General features: G+C 36.9%; 2 protein-coding genes across 3 annotated transcripts in view; one reads left to right on the top strand and one right to left on the bottom strand.

Annotated features, from left to right (window-relative positions):
* The window catches only part of LOC135084185 (twitchin), a 211053-nt gene that overhangs the window by 180990 nt on the left and 2723 nt on the right, over positions 1-27340 (bottom strand). The window contains exon 2 of the mRNA XM_063978926.1: positions 1914-2132. Within this exon, the coding sequence (XP_063834996.1) occupies positions 1914-2086 (173 nt within the window). The 5' untranslated portion in view covers positions 2087-2132. The remainder of the gene's footprint in view (positions 1-1913; positions 2133-27340) is intronic.
* On the top strand, positions 14110-18759 carry LOC135084144 (uncharacterized). 2 transcript variants are annotated; one of them, XM_063978889.1, is made up of 2 exons: positions 14110-14767; positions 18196-18759. In XM_063978889.1, exons 1-2 carry the CDS (start codon positions 14729-14731, stop codon positions 18517-18519), a joined length of 363 nt encoding a protein of 120 aa, XP_063834959.1. In that variant the 5' UTR covers positions 14110-14728; the 3' UTR covers positions 18520-18759. The 2 variants fall into 2 exon arrangements, with proteins under 2 accessions (XP_063834959.1, XP_063834958.1); XM_063978888.1 differs by having other exon boundaries at positions 17553-18759.

Raw genomic sequence — 27340 nt, 5'->3', positions numbered from 1 at the left:
AATAGCGTTGATAGCCAAATATTCAGAAACAATCATCAAGATAGCAAAAGTTTGACATACGAAAATATCATTTTAAATCTGTAGTAAAAATCGTTTTATTTTTTCACAACAATACTAAATCATAATATGAATTGAATAAATCAACATTAACTTACTCAGAATTTAGTAGATGACATAAAACAAATGTACTATACAATGATACAATATTTAGGTTTAATGAGAGCAATAAACATTTTTATGTTGAAGTTGCTACAAGCGAATGGATTCGTAGCATCGTAGTAATTTCGTAGCTGTGCCGGGACCTACGCGCTACTACGGCGTAGTGGCCGTAGCAATTCATACTACGAAGTTCGAAATGAATGCTGAATTATATTTCAAAAACTGTTTTTTACTGTAATTGAACAATTTAATAGTAAAATATTCAAAAATCTGGCATTTCCGAGTGATTATGCTTTTTAATAAATGTACATTGTTTGTTTGTTGCAGATAAAATCCATCAACGTACAAACGAATTACAAAGCATCCGGTGAAAATACATCGATGTTTTATTTATCCTCGCAGTCACGTGCAATTAATTAACTCTTGTAAGTACAGATAACGGCATATTAAGCTCTAGATTGAGGCATCTTATAATGTAGTAATAATGTGCGATTTTTATCACAAAAATGTATTGACGGCTTAGTGTGAGTTTACATCTAACGTCGTCAATAGTGAGTGCGTTAAAGAAATGTATGATAACTTTAGTTCTTGAAAGTTTCCGCTAGGGGCGCTGTACAATCCGTCATACATTTCATGTCATTTTTTACGCGCTCACTAGTACAACGTTTGATGTAAAGTCACACTAAGCCCTCAGTCTGTTGTCGACTGCACATGTTTACCATCATCGCATCGTCTCTATGTGTGCCTCTAACTTTTTCTATCACCTACCATTGGCCTGGCTGCCAAGTGTGTCAACCGACCGCTTGTTTGGCTTCAATCGTTGCATCAAAGGAAGCGGTTGATCAAACAAATTGTCCAAAACCAAGGTGACGTCTGACTATTGACCCAAAAGTATCACCACGATACTTTTGTAAACACATAAATAAATAAAAAATGCTTTATGAATGATAAAATATTTCAAAGGACAAAAACGTTATAAATATTATGTATTCCGTTTTTTTCTCTCGCTCTCATTGATTGCGATAGAACGAGACGACATGGCCGGAACTGTGGCCGATAGTACATAATAAATTGTACATTACAAATATCAACACTTTTGAGTAACATTTTTGTATTTCATTTATTTTTTCTCAAATTGCAGTCATTGCAGTCAAAATATCACATTTGTGTGCAGAATAACTACTTACCGTAATTAAATGCAAGAAAATCTCAACTATACGAGCTGCTAACAATAATGCTCATTATTGTTTAGAATCTGTCCAGCGACACGAAAATAATTATATGGGTCAAGTTCTTCATTAGCAATACTTAGTTTCATTGACAAACAATCACCAAACAATAATTAAATAATAAATTAAATATTAAATAATTTTAAGTTAAGTCTTCAAGTACAAGAATTTTGTGTAACCTATAATATACTAGTTGGTAGTTTATAATAATTTCTCAGAAAACTGCCTGTGACAGACAGACACATACTTACAAATCACTCTATTGCCGTTCACAAACATGTGTCAAGATATGCATCACCATGTTTGTACGATTTGTACCTACATACAAATGTTTTTTAAACACCTTGCCACTGATTAATTAATGCAATTTATCGTAATCGAACTTTTAAACAACTTTCACAAAGTTAAACGCGCGCTGAACACCAGTTTAAATTGTCATTTTGTTAAACGCACGTTTCGTGCATCTCTGACCACATCTTGACACTCATCTCTGCACATATGCCAAACAAAACCAACAATACTCACTTAAACTTAGTCCTAGTATCCTCTTTGAGGAGTTCGTCGCTTCTGTACCAGCATATCTCCGGTTTCGGAGAGGCCAGCAGCTGGCACTCGAAGATGAGTTTGTTCCCGTCATCCTCCTGGCGCAGTTGCGGCTTCTGGGTGAAGCTTGGGGCCAAGTCGTCGGTCACCCCCATGGTGCTAGCTTTGTATCATGCTGTGGGGGACGAAGTGGTGGGTAGCCTGGAGACAAAGAATTTGCTGTGAGACTTGAGGTCACATAAAGTAGATATTATCATTATCCATCATCAGGTAATATAGTTTCCACTGTGGACAGCTAGGGCCTTCTCTAATTTATTATTTATTTAGGAAAACCAGGGTTTAACAGGGTGTAATAATGACATAAGATAGTCAACAAGCAAACCACTTATAGGTTTCCACAGGTAAAAATCAATTTAAACAATTAATGAGCCGAAGATGTTTGCCGATATATGAAGGACTACCTGTATTCTTCGGTATACATAAGTACTCGTAGATGGGTAATTACGCAGGTATATTTAAAATTACCATATTTCCATCGTTTTATGTACAGGGTTTAGGTACACCTCCGTGGTTCAATAGTGACAAAATTGATTTAGAGATATTCGCTCATTAGGCACGTAAGTTAAGTACACTGTTGTCTGTTATCAAATGTAACGAAAATGATTCTGTGATTCGTCGAACATGTTAAACGGTGTTAGTCTAATTCAGTCGTGTCAGAAAGAGTAAAAGTCATCAAGCAACCAAGTGGAATATTGTATACCCATTCTTATACCACGCAATCTTGTATACCCATTCTTATAAGATACACCATACAAGAATGCATGGTAAATTCAGTGAACTGCTCCTGAATTGAATGTACTTACTACTACTATTTCTTTATCTATATTAACCGGCAGACAGTGGTGACTGAGTTTGTTGCGGCGCTTCTTCTCAGCACTTGCCAAATGTTGGTCTCGAAGCGCTGGTAGGGTAAAAAGATTATGAGACATGTAGAGGCTCCTTAAGAGCAAAATGACGATTTGTAAGAACTATTTATTAGTCTAAACAAATAAAGAAATTTTGACTTTGACTGACTTTGACATACAATTATAGGTTTCCATAGTTATAAAACAATTTAAACAATTAATGAGCCGAAGATGTTTGCCGATATTATATGAGGGACTACCTGTATTCTTCGGTATACATAAGTACTCGTAGATGGGTAATTACACAGGTATATTTAAAATTACCATATTTCCATCGTTTTATGTACAGTGTTTACACCTCCGTGGTTCAATAGTGACAAAATTGATTTAGAGATATTCGCTCATTAGGCACGTAAGTTAAGTACACTGTTGTCTGTTATCAAATGTAACGAAAATGATTCTGTGATTCGTCGAACATGTTAAACGGTGTTAGTCTAATTCAGTCGTGTCAGAAAGAGTAAAAGTCATCAAGTAACCAAGTGGAATACATATTGTTAAAATGTAAAAAAACTTTAATTAAACGGGTCTAAGGGCATAAAAACTCTTTAGTAACAGCAGTAACCTGGCAAGTGAAAGCTCGTGGGTTCAAGTCTACCATGAGACTGACTAGGCGTGGTTTAGGCCAGTGCAATGCGAATGACACAGGACAAACAAAGGTAATATTATAAGAAACACGAAGTAGGTACTTTAGTAGGGGCACTGTCAAGTCAACCTAAGCTAACTACTACTAAGTTACTTTATAGAACAATTTCAAGGATGATAATAATTAATTGAACAGAGTAAGACGGGTCGTTATGGAAATTCTGTACAGAAGTGGACGTAATTGGACGAAACTAACGATTATGGTAAGACCATAAAGAGAAAGAAGCACGACAAGAAACATCCCTAGAAAAATTACAGATATTTGGATACGGGACTATTCCCACCCCTCTTTCCCACCACACTGCAACTCCTGTGTAGCCAGAATCTACAGCTTGACCGCCAATAACAACCCAATCAATGAAGGTCAAGTTGGTCCCCAGGGAAAGTTTTTTAAACTGTCATTGATATGAAACATTTAGATTTATAAACAACATGCAACAAACGTTGTACTGTAACGATTTGTCGAATAGGTAAAGAATATTAATTTTGAATCAAATACAAAGATCCTTTTTATAATTTCATATGTTTAAAAAAAAATACCTCTCCAGAAACTTCCATCACACCGTATTCGTCATCCTATGGACTAGTATTATGTACTCATATATGTACCTATTACATATTTTCCCTTAAATGTTAAACTCTGGCGTTACACATAGAATAAAATAAACAAACAATGCAAACGAAAATACAAAACAAATTGTTTGAGAAATCGAAAGGGTGAATGCGCTGCCAAATGGGTTAATGCATCTGGCGCATCGATTTTATTATTATCGTGAGAAAGCTTATTTTAGAATGTTGCGAATACCAATTGGCGTTATACAATATTTCGCAGTATTTTCGGATCAATTTGGTGACTTGATGTAACATGGTCAGACCTGTATTCAGAAGTATGTTCGCTCCAAGTCTCTAACCATACAAAAACATTACTATTTCATACTAGCTTAAACAATATCGATTAGTTATTTTTTGAGATTTCAAATTAAAATCACATTTAATTGCATAAATGTGTTAAATAGTGCACTGTGCAATAGTTCATCGCATAGTCCCATGTTCGTTTCTTGTAAAAGGTTGTCAAATATTTTCGGCTACCTGTCTAAGCCTAAGTAGGTATTATACTTTTGATCTGAACATTCTGGGTAAGATTCTCAGGTGGGACATTTACCGCAATACTGGAAAATAATTGTCATCAGGTCATTTTAGTCTCCGTTGAAGGAGCATTTCCAGAGTTGTTCTTTCACTCCCCACGTTGGTCATGGGTTAGGGAGGTCTGACGTTCGTATTTCCCATATTTGGATTTTACGACATCCACGGAAAGAGTGAAAATAGGTCATATTCAGCTCTACTCATCGAAAATGATAAGTTTACTGTTTTTATCATAATCATTATTGCTTCATAAGTGTACATTTTAACCAATCTGTTAGAAAATTAAAAGAAATGATTCAGTGCTACAAATACATTAATCCGCCAGTGATTGAGAAATATCCCAAGGAAATATCACATGCCTATGATGGCTTACATAATCTGACATACCAGGTTTATTAAACCACTTGAAAATAAAGGAAGCACTCTTATTAACCTAATCATAGAGATAGAAGTGATAGGTAGTGAAGAATATCTTTCATGGAATTGACTAGAATGTTGGAATAGAATGGAAAAGTCTTCCAAAGAATATGAATTTTCGGAAGGTGACGACAATCATCTATTAATTAGGATAAAGTGCTCTTACATTAGTATACGAGTACTGTATGTATATGTGAGTACACCACTTGAGATTTAGCTGGTCTGTTTTGGGATTTTTTTATTTGCACATTTTTTTTCCAATAAAAAAAAACTGATAATCCGATTACACAGATTTTTCATTTGGGAAAACTGAAGTAAAGTTCTATGGAAATTTTGAATGACAGGACGTCTGCTGGGTCAGCCAGTTCATAAAATAAATAACTGCAACATTGACACTTTTATCCTAAATCCAACACTATAATTCTAGATGAATCCAGAATTTGATTTTACGTTGTTTTTAACAGAGAACTCAAGTTCATGCATAAATCTTGCTGAAACTAATAAAGTGATGATTTAAATACCGATATACTTGTTCCAAGCGCACGTCTTCAATTTATGATTGAAATAAACCACTTCAACATTTCATAACCTGATATAAATACAACGCATCCAAGGCAAGACGACTCTAAATCATAAACAGAACTGAAATAATCATATACGCTGTCCTATAAGTCATACAATACATCATTGCACATCATCTGGCCGAAACCTCTTTGGCCGATCGCAACTCCAATGTGACTCACGCAGCGGTCAGCGCCATCTACACTGGCAAGGTGAAGTTTAAGCGAGTGGGTGTCCTGTGTTAAAATTTTCTCAAGTGTGAACGAAACGTCTTGTGCTATTTCTGTAGACTCTGAAGGCCCCTTGCTCTCGCGTTTCTGCGCGGAGCAAAGCTTTTATAACTTGCACCGTCTGTTACTTCCTATGATTACCTAACTTTCTTATCCAACTTTCATATCGAAAGCTCAATAAAAATTCTTCATATGGAATTTTATAGTCAATAAAATATTATTGGCGTGCCTCAAGGGTCAATACTAGGTCCTTGGTTATTAAATGTAAATTCCAATGATCTTCCAGCGTGGAATAGAAATAAAAATTAACATACCCAATTAAATGAAAACACAAATAAAATCCAATGGTAACACGGTGCACTGAGTCAATCACAATCACAAGAACTGCTCGCTGAAAATCGAGAACTTGACGAAGGTTATGCGAAACTGGATTCGTTAGAGAAATCGGGCGGATTGTCGCCGGCGGCGGGACGCGTCGGGTCGTTTTCGAAATCGTAACTAAACTATGAAAATTTTGGCCGACGGCCGAGGCGGGCGGGACGGAATTTGCGTGGGACGCTGCAGGCGGTTGGATAACTACTCGTCATGGGGTGACGTCGCTTGCATAGGTGTTTTCCGCCGAAGATAGGAGCTGATCTAACAGTGAGTGGATTGTTGCAAGTGCCGAGATAAACCTCACTCAAAAGTGAAGATAAATGTAATGTAACCACGTCAGTAACGAACCGTCTAGATGTTGGATACTTTCCACGATATTTACACCTTAACATACAGAAGGTGTGTTAACTGTATCGTAATTAAGCGCTCCAATTAGGCATGTTTATTTGAATTGAGCAACTTTATTGTCTGCGTAAAGTCTTTAGCCTTGTCAGTTAATTTTCAACAAAACTAAGGTGTCGTTTTGTTTTCTCATCCACAAGAATTACTCATTCGGTTCGAAGTACTATTTTGCGGAGACAAAAAGCGTCAAGGATGAAAAAGCCGTTCTATTATTACGTGGACTAATTTTGACGAGTATATTCAGTTTTATTATTCATAAATCAAAATGAGCCGTATATTTTTCAGTCGAAACGCCTCTTGGCAACTGGATTTTGGAGTCAGGTGATCACATCAGGTGTTGGCGTTTAGTGATAGTAAACATTTGACTCGGACGTTGATGTATCGTGGTTTTGATGATGTAGAGTTCACTTAACATGGTTGGTGCTTTGGCTAACGAGAACAAAAATGATGAATTTGTCAGACAGGTGTAAACAGAGCTTTCATTACTCATACGCACGTGAATTGTGAATTTGATGTGATGTAATTACATATTCGGCGCAATTAGTATGTAATAATAATTGGTTATTAAAATATTTGGTGAAAATACAAACTTTCAGGTGGTTACTTCCATGCTTACACATGAAAACAAAAAGATTATGAAGTGCCTAATTATTATTACACTAAATAGATGACACATAGTAAGTCTTAAATGAAAAGGTTGTGTAAAATTAAATGCATAGGTCATAATAAGCTTGTAATGTTCGTGCACAAAGATGTTCAAGTGTAACTGGTATAACTGTGTGGGTTTCTTATTCACAATTTTATAATCAATGTTGTTTATCTCTGCTAACAATATTCCAATTTCATTGTTGAAGTCATTGTGTATCTGACCGGATATTTGAAATTATCCGTATCCGTGGTTTTGGAATTATTCTGGAGTGGGAGTGAGACATAATGTTTGTTCTACGGTTGCCGACTTATTGGTTTCCTGTGATCTTTGGAGCTGCTATATAAAACAGGAATAGCGAGAAATAATAATTTGTAAACCTATAATTTTTATGTGAATAAACATTGAACACCGTTGCAAATCATAGACAATCCAGTGAAGGTAGAGGCAGACAGAAAGGAAGTAGCTAACGTCATAAAGGCTCCCCAAAGATAAGTTGAGATCGAATCAGGAAAGAGGAGATCCGTAAACGAACTAAAGTCGCTGACATAGCCAGCAAGCTGAAGTGGCAATGGGCAGGGCACATAGTACGCAGTAACTGCAGCCGGTGGGGTTCTGGTGTGGAGGCTGCGTACCGGAAAACGCAGCGTGAGACGTCCACTCACAAGGTGGACCGACGATATTATAAAGGTAGCAGAAAGACGCTGGACGCAGGCCGCTACCAACCGGGCAGCATGGAAAGCATTGGGGGAGGCCTATGTTCGGCAGTGGACGCTATACGCTATGGACGGATAGCTGAGATGATGATGATGATAATGAAAGATAAGTTGATGTTGGTGAAATCACTCATCGCACATTTTAGCAGATACAAAAGTTCTCGAGTGGCGACCACGGGCCGGAAGACATAGTGTGGGTAGGTCTCCCACTAGGTGAACCAACGATCTGATGAAGGTCGCGGGAAGTACCTGGATGCGGGGAACGCAGGACCGGTCGTTATGGAAATCCTTGAGGGAGGCCTTTTGTCCCACTATGGACGTCATTTAACTGATACGAAAGTAAAAGTAAAAATTAAAAATATTGGAGACAGATTTACATGAACGGTGTCATTAGCATCTTAAAAATGCAAACTCGTGTTTATAAAAAACAATCATTAATCATATCAGGAATTTTCTAGTGGGCTGTACTCGTGGCTTCCTTGTCACATATTCTTTCTAATTGGTGACTAATGAGTGGGAGCGAGAGGAAATAAATATCATTGCTCGGAAAATAGTGCGTGATCTGTTCTAGATTGTTGGTATGTGACCTTTTTTCGATCCAATTGTCAGCCAGATTATTGTTGAGGTATGCTCGGGGGCGTATTTTTGACTCTTATATGTATATTCTAATTCGTATACCTACTAATCTACAATATTATCAGAGTAGAGGGAGAACTCCGATCTTTGAATGATTTGAATTGATTGGTAGTCAAAGGCGATTATGGGAAGAAGAAAAAGGGAAGAGACAAATGCGAACATCGAGCCGCTACAATTTGTCTGGCCAATGTAAAGAGTGTTGTAACTTGTAACCCAAATTTATTTACCTTTCGAAAATTACAGAAGGTCGTTCTCCTGTAATTTATTTTATTTTATTTTATTTTATTTTATTTATTAGGACAACCAACAAGACAAACACGCATACATGAAATTACTATAACTAAAAGTGCTAAAAACTAAGTGCTGTCTTAATTAAAGGCTGCCACGGCATGCAATGTGGACAGTTGCAAAAATAAAAACTAAGAGATAGTAGGTAACACAGTGAAAAATTAAGTAATTAGTAATCTAGACTAAAGGCGGTGATGATACATCATCATCATCAACCAAGCCCAAATCAGCCATCATCAGCTTATACATAATGGAACCTACACGAAGGAGGCATTTGGGATGCATTTGAGCAACTACTTTAATATTGTTCAGGTACGACGACTCTTCTCAAACTATCTGATTATAGCTTACAATCAGAAAACTAGCATGCTTTTATCTATTCAAGATTGAACATGTTTTGAAATCTTAAACCATATGATATTACAATTTCTAGTTGTATTGCACAATCTATCGGTATGCAATCAGCTGCAAGTGTGTAGGTAGTACAAAACAGACGTTCATTTGAGACGCATAACGAAATGCTCATATTGTTATGTATCTCACATGCCTTTGTTTGATTTTAATTGATTGGATAACCCGCCCACAGACAGAATCGCAGACGTTACACCCACGCAATCTCAGTAATAGAATTATTGGCAGTTATAAGAAAAGCTATTAGAATTTTTCAAAAGGGTGCCTAAAAATTGACAATTCAAATAAGAGTGAGATAAGAGAGCTTATGAAGCTAATGACGAAAGTTACAATTTAACTGTGCATTATTTCATAGACAAAGAAAAACCGATGGAAGGTGGAGTTTCTCCAGAGAATATGACCAATGACGTAGCGTAAGATTACACCCTGACCTGACTTACGGAAATCAAATACACTTACTTAGATGGTCAGAAATTGACGATCATTAATTTAAAATACGAAATTTTCGTACGAGGATTTCGGTCTTGAACAGAAACTCGTAACATTTCCCATGTTTTCAAATAGACATCAAAGCTCGATCAAGCCTATGATAATTTGTATGTGCTGTCATCCGTACATCCTACCTTCCTTACTCCTGGTTGATCAACACCAAAAATACAGTATTGTATTTATACCCTCTCTATTGGGAGTAAGACTGGGATATTTCGGGACTAGAACCGATATCCGGAGTCTGGTGTCGAGACATGATCGTTCCCGATCACGAAAATAGGCCGACTGGTTGGACAAAACGAAACAGTAGTCTATTCTTTATAATCTCCATCTTAGCGGTCATCAACCTACGGCAGTCGTGTGACTCTATTTGAAGGCTATTAAATATTATGGCATAGTAATCTACGAAGCTTTTTATTACGAGCTTAATTTATTCTGTCTTAGATTAAGCTCCTTACGATAAATTCTCAAAGACTGCCAACAATTTTCCTACGAGTCCTTCTTCTCAAGGGGTTTCCTTTTGGGTTTGATTTTCTTTTTAGAAGTTTAAGAAAACGATCCTCAATGCCCTAACTTGATACTCATATAAGTTATGAAGCATGAACCATGAACTGGTAAAAATCTTGTAACGTCATAGCATACCTACATTGAGCAATCGCTTGATGACGGCTTAACGTACCTTCTCCTGACGGAATCATAACCAAATAAGTGGGTATTTCTCATCTTCACGGTTCTCATCGTCACCTTCGTGGCGAATTTTATTTCTAACTTATTTCAACTTTTTGTAAACAAAAATTGTAGCGCTTGATGTGAAGATTGTATTCTCAGTAAATCAGTAAAATAGTGAGTCTCGTTTGGAAGATTTAACGTTTTGAATTTTTTGATGCCACGAAAGTGATTCTGTACTTCACAGCAATAATTTTTTCAAACTTTACTACTGTAAATGACTCTTATAAAACATATATTTTGTCTTATTTTCATAGATAAATAGCAATAACATAATATAAATAGGTACCTACTTAAATACAAGATAAAATTTTACCGATTAGGTCACCTACTAAGTTACAAGATTCTACGCAATTGGTTTTAAGGGTGACACTGGTGGCATTCTGAAATGCTAAAGAAGCAAAAAACGGATTATCAGTACCTAAATAAAAAGAACTCTAACTGATTTATCAGTCCCTCAACAAAAATATATTTTTTATTTAGGCCAGATGGCCTCGTATTTTTGTTGTACAACTTTTAACTCAAACTTCAGATTAAATTTATCTTACAAACAGATACACAGTCACATATACAGACATACATACAGTCATACAGACAGACAACAAAAATACGAGGCCCTTATTTATTTATTGATGTACTGATCTCTACTTTACCACGTATAATTTATTAGTTATTAAAATATTGTAAAAACATAAACACCAGTCACGTATATTTTAAAATAAACCAAAGCAAGAAATCACTTTCGTGGCCTAAAATCACCTTCGTGTATAAAACACCACGAAGGTGACGAAAATTTTAGTTTTTTATGAATTATCCTTAAATTTGAATTTAACGGTTCAAGTCGAATACTACACAAATAAGTCTAACATGTTAAGTTTTCAATGGCAAAGTTTCAATTAAATTGTTTAAATTTTAGAGGTAGAAAATATTGTTCAAGCAAGCGACGGTATGTCTATGGACAATCACAAAAAGCTACGTATTTTTTTCGCAGAGCGACGATCGACCTATCTCACCTCCCCAATGGTCGAAGCGTGACTGACGTTAACCGAATAGAACACTGTGATTGGTTCCTGGTGTTCGGTTTAACGGCAATCTTGTATTATTACTCAAAATTTTAGGTACCTAAAATCGTGTGACCAACGTATTTCGCTTTCTCAATTCAAAATAATTATAAGAAGACATTTTTTTGACTATTGTGTGGAAAGTATATTTAATTACGATGATTTTAGTATATGCTACACACAAATTGAATGAAAATTGTGAATGCAGTAACCAAATGTTTCATTGCAACCGAAGGTGTGACACGATGAGAACGCGAAAAATGACCCCGTTTTTTATTGTTTCATGTGATTTTTTCGTATTATTTTTGCTTCTATTACGATAAAATTTATTTTGTATGTAGCTAAATAGATATTTTATCATCTGATTTCAAAGGTATTGTTCTAACTTATACCGTTTATGAACTATTATTGTGTGACCATCAAATTTGAGTGTAAATGAGAAGTACCCAAGTTCAAGCTAATTTAATAATTTCTCATTCCAACTAACCTAAAAATGAAAAGGAGGGTAAGGAAAATTGGAATGAAGAAAAATTTCATTGGCAATATCGATGGTGGAAGTATCAATTAATGTAAGGGACATTTTGGCCAAAATGAGTTATATATACCAACTGTTGAGAACCCAACAACGCGCGGGAGGAGACGTGCGGGCGGCGTACAATGACTAACGTCACCTCGGGCCGACAGCGTCATCATCGGCTGCGCTCGGGTCAGACACTCGCCTTTGGGACACCACCGTCGTCGCACAAATACCGCGTACTCTCATAATTGATTGTAATTAGGCTGGCGAGAATTACAGCAACCTATTTTAATACAGTCCACTATTTTATTTCTTACTAATATTCGTTAGGACCCTAACAATGGTCCTTTAGGATATCGCCGTCTTATTTGCGAGAATATTATCGGGAATACCACTTCAAGAATTCCTTCAAAATTCAAGACCCTTCAATTTGGAGCTCTTCAGTGTGGACTTCAGCTACGCTAGATACCTGCGGGAGCCTTCATTATTCCCGCAAGGATACATGATACTACGCAAGCACCGCACGCGCCATACGCAGGTCATTTGGAGGACAGCGCGCGACGGACTTTGGACCCGCCACATATTCGAGTCGTCGTGTCATCAATATCGCACAGTCATTATCATTGTGACCTGTGCCAAGGATTTGTTGGAAGGTTTATAGAAGATACGTGAGTCGTTCCAATTTTTTCCTTAATTATCCCTCTTTTTCACAGTGTTTAAATTGCTAAAATTGAGCGAGTGCTTCCCAAATTATTTAAATTTTGCCTTTTCTTCTCTTTATAGCAATCTTTCGCGCTTCACGCTAGTTCATATTAATATTAATTACCACATTTAATCATTAAAATCACAATCATAATTAGTTATATTAAATAAACTCAATCATTGCACTTATTAACGCAGTGTATTTACATTTCGTCTTCATACGCATTTTTTTCCTTTGCTTGTAGGCTATTAAGATAACGGAGCGGGCCGCTCGGCCGTCCTTATCTACGATCGCACAGCTGTTCTTTTGTTGACGCTCGCTGCACCTCGCTGCCGGGTCATTAGCTCGCTGCACCTGTTTTATTACCTTTCCATTCATTGCATTTTATTGATAATTTTACAACTTCCGTCTTCCATTCATCTTTCTTTTCATTCATAATGGCTGACGAAAAATTACTTAAGAAACGTAGTTGTATGAAGGCTAAGCTGACGATCTTTAGTAATTATTTAAGGTTGCTTAAAAGTTCTGATGAACCAGGAAACTTGCAGTTAGTGGATTTAGAAAGTCGTTTGCAAAAATTTGAAAACTTATACGCCAAATATGATGCGTTACAGTGCAACATCGAGGAGTTATCGGAAGACCAAGATGACGAGTGCAGGGAGCGTGAGCAGTTCGAAGACACGTACTACAAGCTGGTGGCAGAGGCGCGCGTCCTGCTGGGCGCTCGCCCGCGCCAGCATCGCGGACTCCAGGGAGGAGCCGTGGCGAGCGACAATGATGAACAGGCCAGTAGCTTTAAATCTAATTGCGTGAGATTGCCAAAGATTGAATTGCCAGTTTTTCACGGGAACTATCAACACTGGCTCGAATTTAGGGATACTTTCATATCATTAATTCATTCCAGAACCGACATAGATAACATCAATAAACTACATTATCTTCGTGCATCTTTGAAAGGTAGTGCTTCTCTTGTCATTGATAACTTAGATGTACGTGCAGACAATTACGAGTCTGCCTGGAAGTTAGTTTGCGATAGGTTTGATAACAAAAGACTGCTCGTAAATAACCACGTCCAGGCCTTATTTAACGTCAAGCACTTACAGACTGAGTCTTGTACAGGAATTCGTCATCTTATAGATTTAACAAATAAAAATCTTAGAGCGTTGTCCACTTTGGGTCAGCCTACCCAACATTGGGACACACTCATCATCCATATGATGGCAGAAAAACTAGATTCAATAACGCATAGGCAATGGGAGGAGCATAGAAATACATTAACGAATTTTCCTTCATTAGATATATTTATACAGTTTTTAAGTAACAGAGCAGATTTATTGGAAACATTGCAAGAAAACAAAAATAATAATACAAATAAAATAGAAAGTTCTAAAACTAATTCTTACTTACAAACTACAAATTATAAACAAAATAACTACAATACTAATAATAATAATAACAAAAAAGAGACAAAAACAAATAATAATAATTTCAAAAAACCATATCTGTGCACTATTTGTAAACAGAATCATTTCTTATTCAATTGTGAATCATTTCGTGCTCTTCCTATTGAAACCCGTATCCAAAAGGCGTCAGACGCCAAAGTTTGTTTAAATTGTCTTAGACCAGGTCATGTAGAAAATAAATGCAGTCTTGTGCCTTGTAAATATTGCAAAAAAATGCATAACACTCTTTTGCATTTACATGAATCAAACCCCACGCCTGGACCTTCTGTCCCAATTAATACTTTTGCAAATTCCACCGACATTAATAAGCAGATTACTACTCCGCCACATATTTTGCTTTCCACAGCGATGGTGAAGGTGCTGGACAGCAAGGGCGCCGTGCACCAGGCTCGAGTGCTGCTCGACAATGGTAGCACGGCGAACTTCGTCACGCAGTCATTATGCGGTAAGCTGGGTTTGTCTCAACGGAGTGCTAGCGCCACGGTAACGGGAATAAATAACAACACTTCATTTAGCACACAATCTTGCAGCCTAACTATTATGTCGATTCACGATGATAGTTTCAAAGTTACTCTTGACTGTCATATTTTACCCCAAATAACTAAATCTTTACCTTCTTCATTCATTAATATTGATCATATTAACCTTCCATTGGGAATTCATTTAGCTGACCCGTCTTTTAACATACCTTCAGCGATCGACATATTGGTCGGCGCCGATGTTTTCTGGTCAGTCTTATGTAATAATTTCATTGATTTAGGGAAAAACCAACCTAAACTTTACGAAACCAAACTGGGTTGGCTGGTGTCAGGGTATGTTACCCGCCTTAAGGCACAACAATCTTCTCCTGTATGTCATTTTATCAACCAACAATCTGACCCCGACTTAACTCGATTCTGGGAGCTTGATAGTGTATCTGTCGAGCATGCCCTGTCTTCTGAGGAACGTAGTTGTGAGCAGCATTTTTTAGAAAATACCTCTCGTAAAGATGACGGGCGCTTTGTGGTCAAAATGCCGCTGAAGCAAAATCCTTCAGTCTTAGGCGACTCTTTTCAAAAGGCTAAAGTCCGTTTCTTATCTTTAGAGAAAAAATTTACTCGTGAGCCCGAATTCAAAGCAAAATACGTGGATTTCTTAAATGAATACGAGTCTTTGGGTCACATGACACTTAATAGGGAGCCTTCGCCCAACCCTCTTCAAAATATCAATTATTTTTTGCCTCATCACGGTGTCATTCGTGAAGAGAGCCTTACAACGAAGCTCCGTACTGTATTTGACGCTTCAGCCGCAACCAGTACTGGTGTGTCACTTAACGACATCCAGATGATAGGCCCCACAGTACAGGAAGATTTGACCTCCATATTGTTTCGCTTTCGCCAACATAAATATGTTGTAACTGGCGATGTCGAAAAAATGTATAGAGCGATTGAACTACATCCTAGTCAACGCTCTCTTCAACAGATTCTTTTTAGATCAGACCCTTCAAAACCCATTCAAACATACACACTCAATACATTGACCTATGGGACATCATCAGCTCCATATTTGGCCACCAAGTGCTTAGTAAGTTTAGCACATACAGCTCAGGATAGTGACGTCAAAAAATCGATTGAACGAGATTTTTATGTTGACGATTACTTGGGGGGAGGAGCAACAAAAGAAAAAACAATTAAAACTTGTAAAGGGGTAATATCAACTTTAAAATCAGCTCAATTTAATTTAAGAAAATTCAAATCAAATGATGACACAATTTTAAAAGAGATTTCAGAATTAAAAACACAAAACAATGATAATAATAAATTAGAATTTGCAGATATAAATAAAAACATTTCATCTAAAACTCTTGGTTTACATTGGAATTGCTATAAAGATACTCTTTCTTATTCAATAAATATAGAAACATGCAAAAAACTTACAAAACGACACATACTATCTGTCATCAGTCAGATCTTCGACCCTCTGGGTCTTGTCAGTCCATGCATTATTGAGGCCAAGATCATTATGCAGAGGTTATGGGTGGATAAATATGACTGGGATGATGATGTCTCGTCGGAAATAAAAGAGTTGTGGAGTTCATTTTCGTCTACTCTACCTTATCTCAACAATTTAAAAATCCCTCGTTGGATTCTTAGCGACGGCTCTGATCATTATGAAATCCACGTATTTTCAGACGCATCGGAACGAGCTTACGGCGCTTGTTTGTATGTTCGTTCTGTGAGTCATTCAGGGTCCGTCACAGCTCACCTTTTGACGTCAAAGAGTAAGGTAGCGCCTATCAAGCCAACTACGATGCCGCGTCTTGAGCTTTGTGGAGCCTTATTAGCCACAAGATTGTGCAGTAAAGTGTTGGCTGCCTTAAGCGTCCCTATTGAAAGTTGCATGTTTTGGTGTGACTCCACTATTGTGTTAGGGTGGTTAAAAACTCCACCTCTTCAACTTAAAAATTTCGTCCGCAATCGTGTCAATGAAATTCAGGAAAATACAAGTAGTTACACGTGGCGCTACGTACCTTCTAAGGACAATCCGGCGGATCATGTTTCTCGGGGGCTGAAGGCCGATTCCATCTGCTTTTCTTCTCTTTGGTGGACAGGTCCTAGCTTTTTATTAAAAGACGAGACAGACTGGCCAAAAAATCCTAATAACAGATATGATGAAAAACATGATCTACCCGAATTAGTCGCTTGTTCAATTGATCTCAATCTCAATTCTGATTCAAATTCTGACCCCATCTCTGAATTAATAAAAAACAAATCAAATTTTACATATTTACAAAGATCAATGGCATATTTACAAAGGTTCATTTATAATTGCAAAAATAAAAATAATAAATTAAATGGTCACTTATCTGTACAAGAGCTTAATAATTCATTAAATGTTATCATACACAAGGCACAGATGGAAATGTTTCCTTCTGAATTTGCCATTCTAAAGTCAGGAAAAGCACTTCCTATCAAAAACCGTCTTATCTCATTATCCCCATTTTTAGACAAAAATGACATTATTAGAGTTGGTGGGAGAATACAAAATTCCCCATACAGCTTCGATACTAAACATCCCATTTTATTATGTTCTAAACATCATTTTACAAAAGTTCTTTTTAATTATTTTCATTTAAAATTTATACATGCTGGTCCACAGCTTCTTTTAGCCAACATTAGGCAAACTTATTGGCCATTAGGTGGCAGAAACCTAGCCAAGGCCACAGTACATAAATGTGTTCGGTGTTGCAGATTCAAGGCAGATACTATCCAACCAATCATGGGACAGCTGCCAGCATCTCGAACTGAGTTAGAGTACCCTTTTTTGCATTGTTGCGTTGATTACGCAGGTCCAGTGTTGATAGCAGACCGTAGCGGTCGTGGATGTCGACTCATTAAGTCATATTTGGCAATTTTCATTTGTAGTTCGATTAAAGCCTGTCATATTGAACTCGTTACGGCTCTGTCTTCTGACGCTTACTTAGCTGCTTTGAACCGCTTTATATCTCGCAGGGGAAAGCCCCAGAGCATTACTTCCGATAACGGAACAAATTTTGTAGGCACTTACAATGAACTGTCGAGATTCTTGGTTCAGTCTGACCTTGAAAGCCGTGTAGCTCAGGAGGGCATCGAATTTAAACTCGTTCCCCCACATAGTCCTCATTTTAACGGTCTGGCAGAAGCAGCGGTCAAATCAACCAAATACCACGTTAGACGCTTGCTACAGACAACCAACTTCACATTCGAAGAGATGGCTACATGCCTCGCTCAAATTGAGGCCGTTTTAAACTCCCGTCCACTCACTCCTCTCTCTTCAGACCCCAATGACCTTTCTGTCCTTACTCCTGCCCATTTTCTTATTGGACGATCACTGTCTTTTGTGCCTCATCCACAGATCCCGGAGGAGACCAACATCAACCGGCTGCAGCGCTTCAAGAGAATAGAGCTCATAAAGCAGCACTTTTGGAGACGCTTCTCCTTGGAGTATGTGGCTCTGTTACAGCAGAAGGTGAAGTGGCAGTCATCGAAGGCAGAACCAAAGATTGGCGCTCTTGTGCTCATCAAAGATAGAGCTCTTCCACCACTGCTCTGGTCTATGGGCCGAGTCATCAAGCTCTATCCTGGCACCGATAATGTGTCTAGAGTCGCTGAGCTCAAGACGAAGGGTGGCACCATTAGAAGAGCCCTCATTAATTTGTGCCCTCTTCCAGATTGTTGAAGTCTTCTCGTCTTCAGACTTCAAGCCGGGGAGCATGTTGAGAACCCAACAACGCGCGGGAGGAGACGTGCGGGCGGCGTACAATGACTAACGTCACCTCGGGCCGACAGCGTCATCATCGGCTGCGCTCGGGTCAGACACTCGCCTTTGGGACACCACCGTCGTCGCACAAATACCGCGTACTCTCATAATTGATTGTAATTAGGCTGGCGAGAATTACAGCAACCTATTTTAATACAGTCCACTATTTTATTTCTTACTAATATTCGTTAGGACCCTAACACCAACGCATTCAGAATTTTCGGCTCTATCGATTGGTATACTTGAAATGTTGATATCTTTAAAAAAATGACCCTTACCTTACACATTTTTAGTCGTCTGAATACGACTTTTGGGGAAACAATTGATTTAAAGGACGTAAATTTGTTTTAATAATACAATTCAGCCCTTACCCTAAACTGTTGGTTTTAACTTTTGAACTCATTGAACCTTACTTCATTTGAAACTTTTTGATTTATCATAATTAGGCCCTTACGTTAATATGCTTACAGGAATTTATCAATGACTTCTTTTGGTGGTGATGTATTTAATGCATCTAACTCCCACTACACTTATGAACACTAAGTTGTCTTGTTTCTATCTTTTTTCTGTTCATTTTTACGCAGTTGGGTTTTTGACGGAGGGGCTGAAGGTTCTTCAGAAGCTGTTCAATTCCGTCATCCTCGAAGGAAAAACGCCTACGGCATGGCACAGAAGAAGAGTATTCTTCAAAAAAGGCGACAAAATCTTATTGAAGAATTATAGACCCATCTCACTTCTGAGCCATGTCTACAAGCTGTTTTCGAGAATCATTATGAACCGTCTCGCTCGTAGGCTCGACGACTTCCAGCCTCTCGAACAAGCTGGTTTCCAAAAGCTTTAGTACCATAGACCCCACACATACGCTACGGCAGATTATACAGAAGACCAAGGAGTATAATCAGTCACTTTGCGTGGCGTTTGTGAACTATGAGAAAGCCTTTTCTTCGATCGAGACCTGGGCAGTACCTACTACATTATCTCCAACGGTGTCAAATTGACTAAATCGATACATCGAAGTGTTGAAAGGATTGTACGAACCGCCAGTTAAACGTCTCCAGGATTAAGATTTGAAACCTCAATACTCAACAACACAACCTATCCAGTTGCAGCGAAGGATGAGACAGGGGGAACTGAAAACTCCGAAATTATTCACCACCTGGAGAACTGCTTCTGGACTGGAGCGGATTCGGCATAAATATCAACAGCGAGTAAATTACCCACCTTTGATTCGCGGACGATATCATAATCATGGCTGAGACCGTGGAAGATCTATGCACTATTCTTAATGGCCTCAGTCGAGCCTGTCAACAAGGGGTTCGTAAAATGAACATGGACAAGACAAAATCATGCCAAATGTCCATGTTGCACACACTCCTCTAAAGGTTGGATACTCTACACTCGGCAGTTGTTGACAAATATTTAAACCAAGTACAAACAGTCCAGTTAGGTAGATCTAACTTCGAGGAAGAGGTCAATCATCGAATCCAACTCGGCTGGAAGCGTTCGGGAAGCTTCGTGATATTCTCACGTCTGAAATATTATTATCGCAGTGTCTGAAGACAAAAGTCTTTGATAACTTATGGATCTGAGATGTGGTCGCCTACTGTGGGCCTCATAAGAAGGCTCAAGGCCAAAGGTTGAGGCTTGCTATGCTCGTAGTTTTCCTTTGTGATTGAACCAGAAATGAGAAGATTCGCAGGAGAACCAAAGTAACTGACATAGCCCGCAGAATCGCTAATATCAAGTGGTAGTGGGCGGGGCACGTAGCTTGCAAAGCTGATGGCCGCTGGGGCAAAAAAATCTTGAGTGGCGACCACGAGCAGGAAGACGTAGTGTGGGCAGGCTTCCCACTAGATCGACCGACGGTCTGGTAAAGGTTGCGGGAGGTTCCTGGATGCGGGCAGCGCAGGACCGGTCGTTGTGGAAACCCTTGGGGGAAGGCCTTTGTCCAGCAGTGGACGTCATTTGGCTGAAACGAACGAACGATGATTGAACAAAATAAAAACAAAAACCCCAACTGCTTAAAAATGAACAGAAAATATATAAACAAGACAACTTGTTCACAAATGCAGACGTAGGCATCATAAATGACTAATTTGTGAACACTTAGTTGTCTTGTTTCTATCTCTTCTGTTCATTTTTTTAATGAATTCTCGATTGCAACCTCTACTTACATCATGTTTCACTGTTAAAATTGCCAAGTTACAATAATATTACTGTAGTGTTTATTCTTAAGTGTACCTTACAACATACAGGACGTTATATACTGTGAAATTTCAACATTGTAAGGTACAGTCAAGCTCGTTTTTTTAATGTAAGGGACATGCTATCTTTTAAACTACCAATTTTTCCCAAATTTGGCGTTTATATTATGAAAGAAGAGAAAAATCTAAGAAACTTTGCCATAGAAACTATTTAAATCGTAACATCCCATGAAAAGATATTGAGGTATAAAGAATTAAAAAAACGTTTTTTGGCTCTCCTGAAAAATCGCGTTTTGTCCCTTACAGTAATTGATACTTCCACCATCGATATCTCAAAACACACGATTAAAAATCATCAGTCCTAAGAATGAAGAAATGTATTTAATTTAAAAACTGATATCGTAAATCTGTAGATATTTATAGCGCGTGACTGCAACCGTGAATCGCACCGAAATAGCGGCAGGTATCAACAATACGTCACACCCACACGGTGCAACGCGCTGATTTGTTCTGTAAATATTTGGATCTAGTTGGACATACACTTGGGATGTATAAGGAGATGTTAGGAAGGAATTTATTAACAGACGAATTGAAAGATAGAATGTACAAGATGAGGGAGCTACTTGTAAGGATGTTAATATTATAGGACATCTTCAACACCTGAAGAGTGAATTTCGAAATTAAGAAGCAATATGTGGCTCCAAACATGGTAATTAAGGTAAAATTAAAAATAGCACTACACACTAAAATCAACTGTGACTTGTAGACCAAGAAAATTATAATAAAACAAATAATGATTCTTATCCTTCAGCTAGAAGTCCCGTTGGTCAAATAAACTTTAGTATCTCGACAGACTAAACACGTAATAAATCAAAACGATTATAAACGTTACGCCGCAAAACATCTGGTGGAGAAACGCAATTACAATTCCAAAAAAATCGTAAAAAATACAATTCAATTTAACACTTGTGGCTTAGCAACATTATGGAGTCAAAGAACATTGATAGAATTGGATGCTCATAAGTTAATAAATTAACGACAAAACTGAAGATCTACTAGTTACTATAATATGGTATGGTATAATCAACATTCGTATACTAAGCAAAACATTTTCCCCAACGGATTCTGAAACAGTACGGTCTGATTTAACGCGTATTCTCAGAATGCTTTCAAGAGTACAAAACAGAGTAATATTATCGTCAACGCGACGGATGTCACGTATGTGCCTACCCACGTTTGCTGAACATAAGGACGAATGGTTATAAATAAGAAACTTTGAGATTTACTGACCACACTACTATCTGCATGAACTAAAAGTTACTGGTATCTTACGAATTTAAATGTTATCAAATAATCGTAAAGAATTTCATGATTGAAAAAAACTAGCTCCCTCCAATATCTTCAATTCAATTGTAAAACAGGAAAAAATCTAATTTTTGACCCTGTTTTTCATAGCACTGTCTTTTGTCTAAAAACCCCTATTGTTTGCTAATTTGAATATGAATATGTCAATCTACTTATTGCTACTGTAAGACTGCGATCTGTATTGGATTTCAGTATTCAGTTGTATTCACAATTATTATCTCGAAACACTGCATTCCTTCATAGATAGGTATTCAGGAAGTTATCTACATATATTGTAGGTAACGTTTAGTGTATTTTGGTGCTCAGTTTCAATATAAATTACGAGTAGCTACAAGTATCTACGTCTATCGTTTCTAGCTAAACTCATAACATTATATTTATAAAGTGCAATACACTGAACTATCGACGGCTATTAATAAACGCAACACTAAAATAATTCAACGTAGCAATTAATTTGCTAAGTTTATTCTTACAAAAGACAGTTTAACATTCGCATTTAAATCTTGATGGTTAGTTAAATATTATTCGTCGTGTTTATTTTTGGTACTAAGTGGATTAGGTTTTGTCTCACTGTTCTTAAAACCTACTCTTAATATCCTAAGAAGCTTCAATTTTGAAACACGAACTCGACTTTTGCCTGGATTTCCTACAATTTAGAGTTTCGTAGGCTATAAACTTCAATGGGAATATTTTCCAATTTTTCCAGCCAATGGGAACATAATACCAAGAATACAACTGGAAATTTTCCGACCCTGGCAACCTTGTAATCCAGCTCCAAGAATTATTAAAATATCAAACTTCTTACTAACCAACATTGCAAAAAATCAATTTATGTTTATTCATCAGAAACAGAAACATCCGTTTGGCGTCCATTAACGAGGTTCAAAGCCTTGAGAATAACTATGCGACTGCTACATTAAAATTGGCGTTAATTTGCTAGTAAAACCGTTTATTGCCCGACCAATTTATTTTGATGCAGGCACATATCCAAAAGTAATTAAAAGTTTGCAGACTGATGAATAAACTCTTGTAGTTGATCTTTTACAATTTGGACAGTGAAAATCGAAAACAAAGTTATGTACCTACTACTTGGCCTGAATTGAAAAATTGTGTAAGATAATCCATTTATAGAGGAAGGTAATAACCATCACGCTACAACTAATAGCAGAAGAGCATCAATGAAAAGTGTTGCGAAAACGAAAAAAAAAAAAATTCAAAAGATTTTGCGCAAGACAAGACGCATAAAGAATTCGCGGACACAGCGAGTACAAAATAAAAGTTAAAAAAAGCTCTACTTCAACTTGACCTAGATGTTTTGACGACCCCGTCATCGCCTCCGTGATTCAATCCAGTGCTAAGAGAGTCAAACCTTAGGACTAGACTAGACTAGAAGGTTCTGAATTTAATTACCAAAATCAACACGCACTCCAAAATTAAACATCCAAAAAAGCAAGATTCAGTCAGTCGATCGGAGGGCAAGTTTCGATCCAAACTGAGAAATGTCAGACCCAAAGTTTTTTTTTAAACCACAATGAGGAAGCTCTTGGCCTGTATCTCACCTGATGGTAAGTGATGATCAGGCCGAAGGTGGAAGCGAGCTTCACCTTTTGTTTTGTCGAGTTTGACACTAGTTGTGATATCAGTTATTATTACCCTTGCGTTAGAAGAAGACAATCTCATTCCTGCTGAAGCAGCTGTACATCCTTGATCAACAGGAGTGGTAGTGATGGGGAAGAGGTGGGATTAGTCCCGTATAAACAACATCTGGCACGTGAAAGCCAGAGAAGACCTTTCTGTCAAGAGTTGGTGCACTCGTTTAACATTCTTAGAAGACAAGCTGTTGAAATACATTGTGGCTAAATTAACAGAGGCAAACGTTTTTGAACGTGAAACAAAAAACAAACCCTGCTTACTCATACGCATCTTGCTTTTCACAATGCAAAACCTTTGCTCGCAAACATCTCTATTATTATGACAATCCTGGACGTTAGTGCCAAAACGTTTTTCTAAATTAACACTGACATACCGAGTAATTGAGAAACAAGTCGTGACAGCCTTTTGTGTTCCCTCAAAATAGAGATAAGAATTATTAAATGTCCAACAGGTGGGAAGTTCAGAAATGCTCCTGACATAACATCTTGCCAGATGTAGAAAATACAACTTAAAAACTGTTTTCTGCGATCCGAATGATCTCTAATAAGAGTGCATTCACATGGTAAAGTAGTAGGTAAGTAATTGGAAAATATTTCCTATTGAAATTACGAGTACCTAGTGCTGGTTTTATTTCAAACGTAGGCTACCATTTTTGTCTGTGAATTAGAGAGTTCCTGTATCGATGATGATGATGATGACGACTTGTTATAAAAAGGAAACACCACACCATGAAGAAAAACGTGTATGAATAAAATTAAAGTGTTCGATGCTAAGATTCATCATTGCATTAAAATGTCAAAAGAAGGCAATACTTTATTTCACAAATTAATGATCTCTCTTGCATCCAACCCCTAAAAACTTGCAAACTTTAATGTTCTCGGTGAGATTTAAATGAGGACAGCAATAGACAATAGAAAATTAATGCTTGAGAATTAGAGGTGTTGAAGACAATTATGATTATTGGAGCTTGGACATGGTTGATAAACAGCTGTTGTATTATAAAAAGGTCAATTGCCTTATAGTTAATTAATCAATTTTGGTTGGTTAATTAATCATTACAAATGATATGCAACTCATAATTTTTTATTCTCTTGCATTATCTGATTAAATACACAGTGGCATGCTGTACTGCTTTGATCGCAAGTACATAGGTGAAGATTTTTAGATAATAATCTTCCATTTCACAGATATCATCAGCATCAGTATCATCTAGCCATTTATTCTCCACTTCAGGAGCAGGAACCCCTTTTAATTTACCAGAGACAAATCGAGGATTAGGTCTACAATACCCACAATAGCCACACAGGTTGAAAAGTTCACAGAATCAGATATAGTTGAAGAAGAAATGTTTGAAAATCTGCTTTCTTTCAAGTGTGAAATCCGTGAAATTACCCCCTAAGAACTCAATAATGGCCAAGCATATCTAAAAATTTCAAAATTGCTTGGTAAAAAATATCCAAGTTGAATAAAATGAGCATAAAAAGAAAGTCATGTTATTACCGGCCGACTTTTTGAAGTTTTACCCTTATTTTTTTGTTTTTATTTTATATGTTTTTCTGTATGTTAGTAATATAACGCACCTACCTTTCCTAAGAGCCTAAATATCTTTTCTATCTCATTTTTATCTCTATCTTCAACCTTTCGGTCCTTATCACTAGACGTCATTGCACTCACATCGGAAAGTATCGCTGCAATTTTTATTAATAACGTTCGTCATTATTAGATTTCATATTTCGTAACTGAAGTGTCGACTGTTGGCTTTTGGCCATGTGGAAAGAGACAGTGTTGTGGTTTCGCTTGAGTGCGAGAGGGACAGGTGATAATCTTGTGTGAAAAATATTTATGCTAAGGCCTTCTGTTGCTATGATTTCATCTATGAATAGTCGGTAGGTTCAGCCACAGGTTATTTTTGTTTCACAGTTTGAAGGTTACTTGCCATTAGTTTGTCAGTTTGGTTTTCGGCGCAGAAAATTGCATGGTTAACCCAAAAGAAAGTAATTTAAGTCTTAAATTATTTTTTATTAACTAATTAAATAAATAAATAGGTAAATATCCTTGGACATTTTTTACACTGCGCCGCTAGCCCCAAACTAAGCAAAGCTTGTATTATAGGTACTAGAATTACTTTTAGAATTAGGTTTACTTTAAAGCACTAACTTATAGTAAATAAATAAGATTACTCTTCACCACCTTGACCCATTAATTTTATGTTTATTTACTCGAATATAGGTAACATTATTTACCATTATAAAAAATCTAAGTTTTATATTGGACGTTATCTGATGTTGTAAACAAAAGTAATACATACCTAAGAAACCTAACAAGAAAATTATATTTAATTTCCCTTATTAACATTAATTAATCCATTTATTATTTTATTTATAATACTTATTTGTTTGCCAATTATGTTAAGTGTTGTGTATTAATGATGATCAACTTTATTTTGTTTCGTTAGTTACAATTGAAAATTGCATGACTTCAATATCGCTAAAAATTAACGCCTGCGCAGGAAAACAGATATATTTTTTAATGTTTTATATCAAGAAAAAAGTTGAATCATTATAATTTTTTTTAAATAATAGATACGCGTGAAGTCTACCTTCAAATACCTATTATTTTATTTTCCGATTTAGTATTGAAACAAAAATATTAAATATTATTATTACGTACTAATTCATGTACACACGTTGTTATTGTGCTACTACTACACACGATTATTTCTTAAAGCCATCAACAAATCCATTTCAAGTATAGTTATATGAAAGTCGTTTATTTGGATGACATTCTAACTTTATCAGTATGTGACATCAAACTTTCTTTATTTTTTAATGAGCATCTGTTGCACAGTTGCAGCGACGTGTCAAAATCACTTCTTAGTATTTAATTGCTGAATTTCATAATAGTTGTCTTAGCTGGCAATCTACCAGTCTTTGATAATTGTTCTTAATTTGTTGCGGGCTGTATCAAGAACAAATTGTTCTGTCTCGCATTTTTTTTCATTTCAAGGTGAGGATTAACTAACAAGTCCCAGACTTTTCTTGTCTTGAGTAGGTAGGTATTAGGCCATTGCCCACGACAATCAAATGGATCCCGCTAAACTGGACTATTGTGTGAACTCACATATTATTATGTTTGCGATTCAAATTCCTAACTCAAACGGATCGGTTTTTTGCGAGACATTACAAACGGGATCTTCGTGTAATGGCTCGTTCCCATGGCAATCCAGTTTATAACAAAACACGCATACTTTTAAACGGGATCGAGTAAAAAAAACAAGTTCCTGCAAAATATGGGATGTCACCGTAGGAAAAAGCCCTTATAGTATCTACTTCCATAGGACAGGCAATGCCTAGTGTGGAGGTAAGTCTAGTTTCGTGTTATTTAATATGGTATACCTAATACCAAATTTTTTTGCATTTTCATTATTCAAACAAAATCTTATTTTCATTATCAAAATGAAAATAAGTAGGACACATAACATCTGTGAAATCTAGCAAAATTAGTTAACCCTAAAATAT

The sequence above is a fragment of the Ostrinia nubilalis genome, chromosome 25, assembly GCF_963855985.1.
Source record: "Ostrinia nubilalis chromosome 25, ilOstNubi1.1, whole genome shotgun sequence".
NCBI lineage: Eukaryota > Metazoa > Arthropoda > Insecta > Lepidoptera > Crambidae > Ostrinia > Ostrinia nubilalis.
This window is presented reverse-complemented; position numbering and strand designations above follow the sequence as displayed.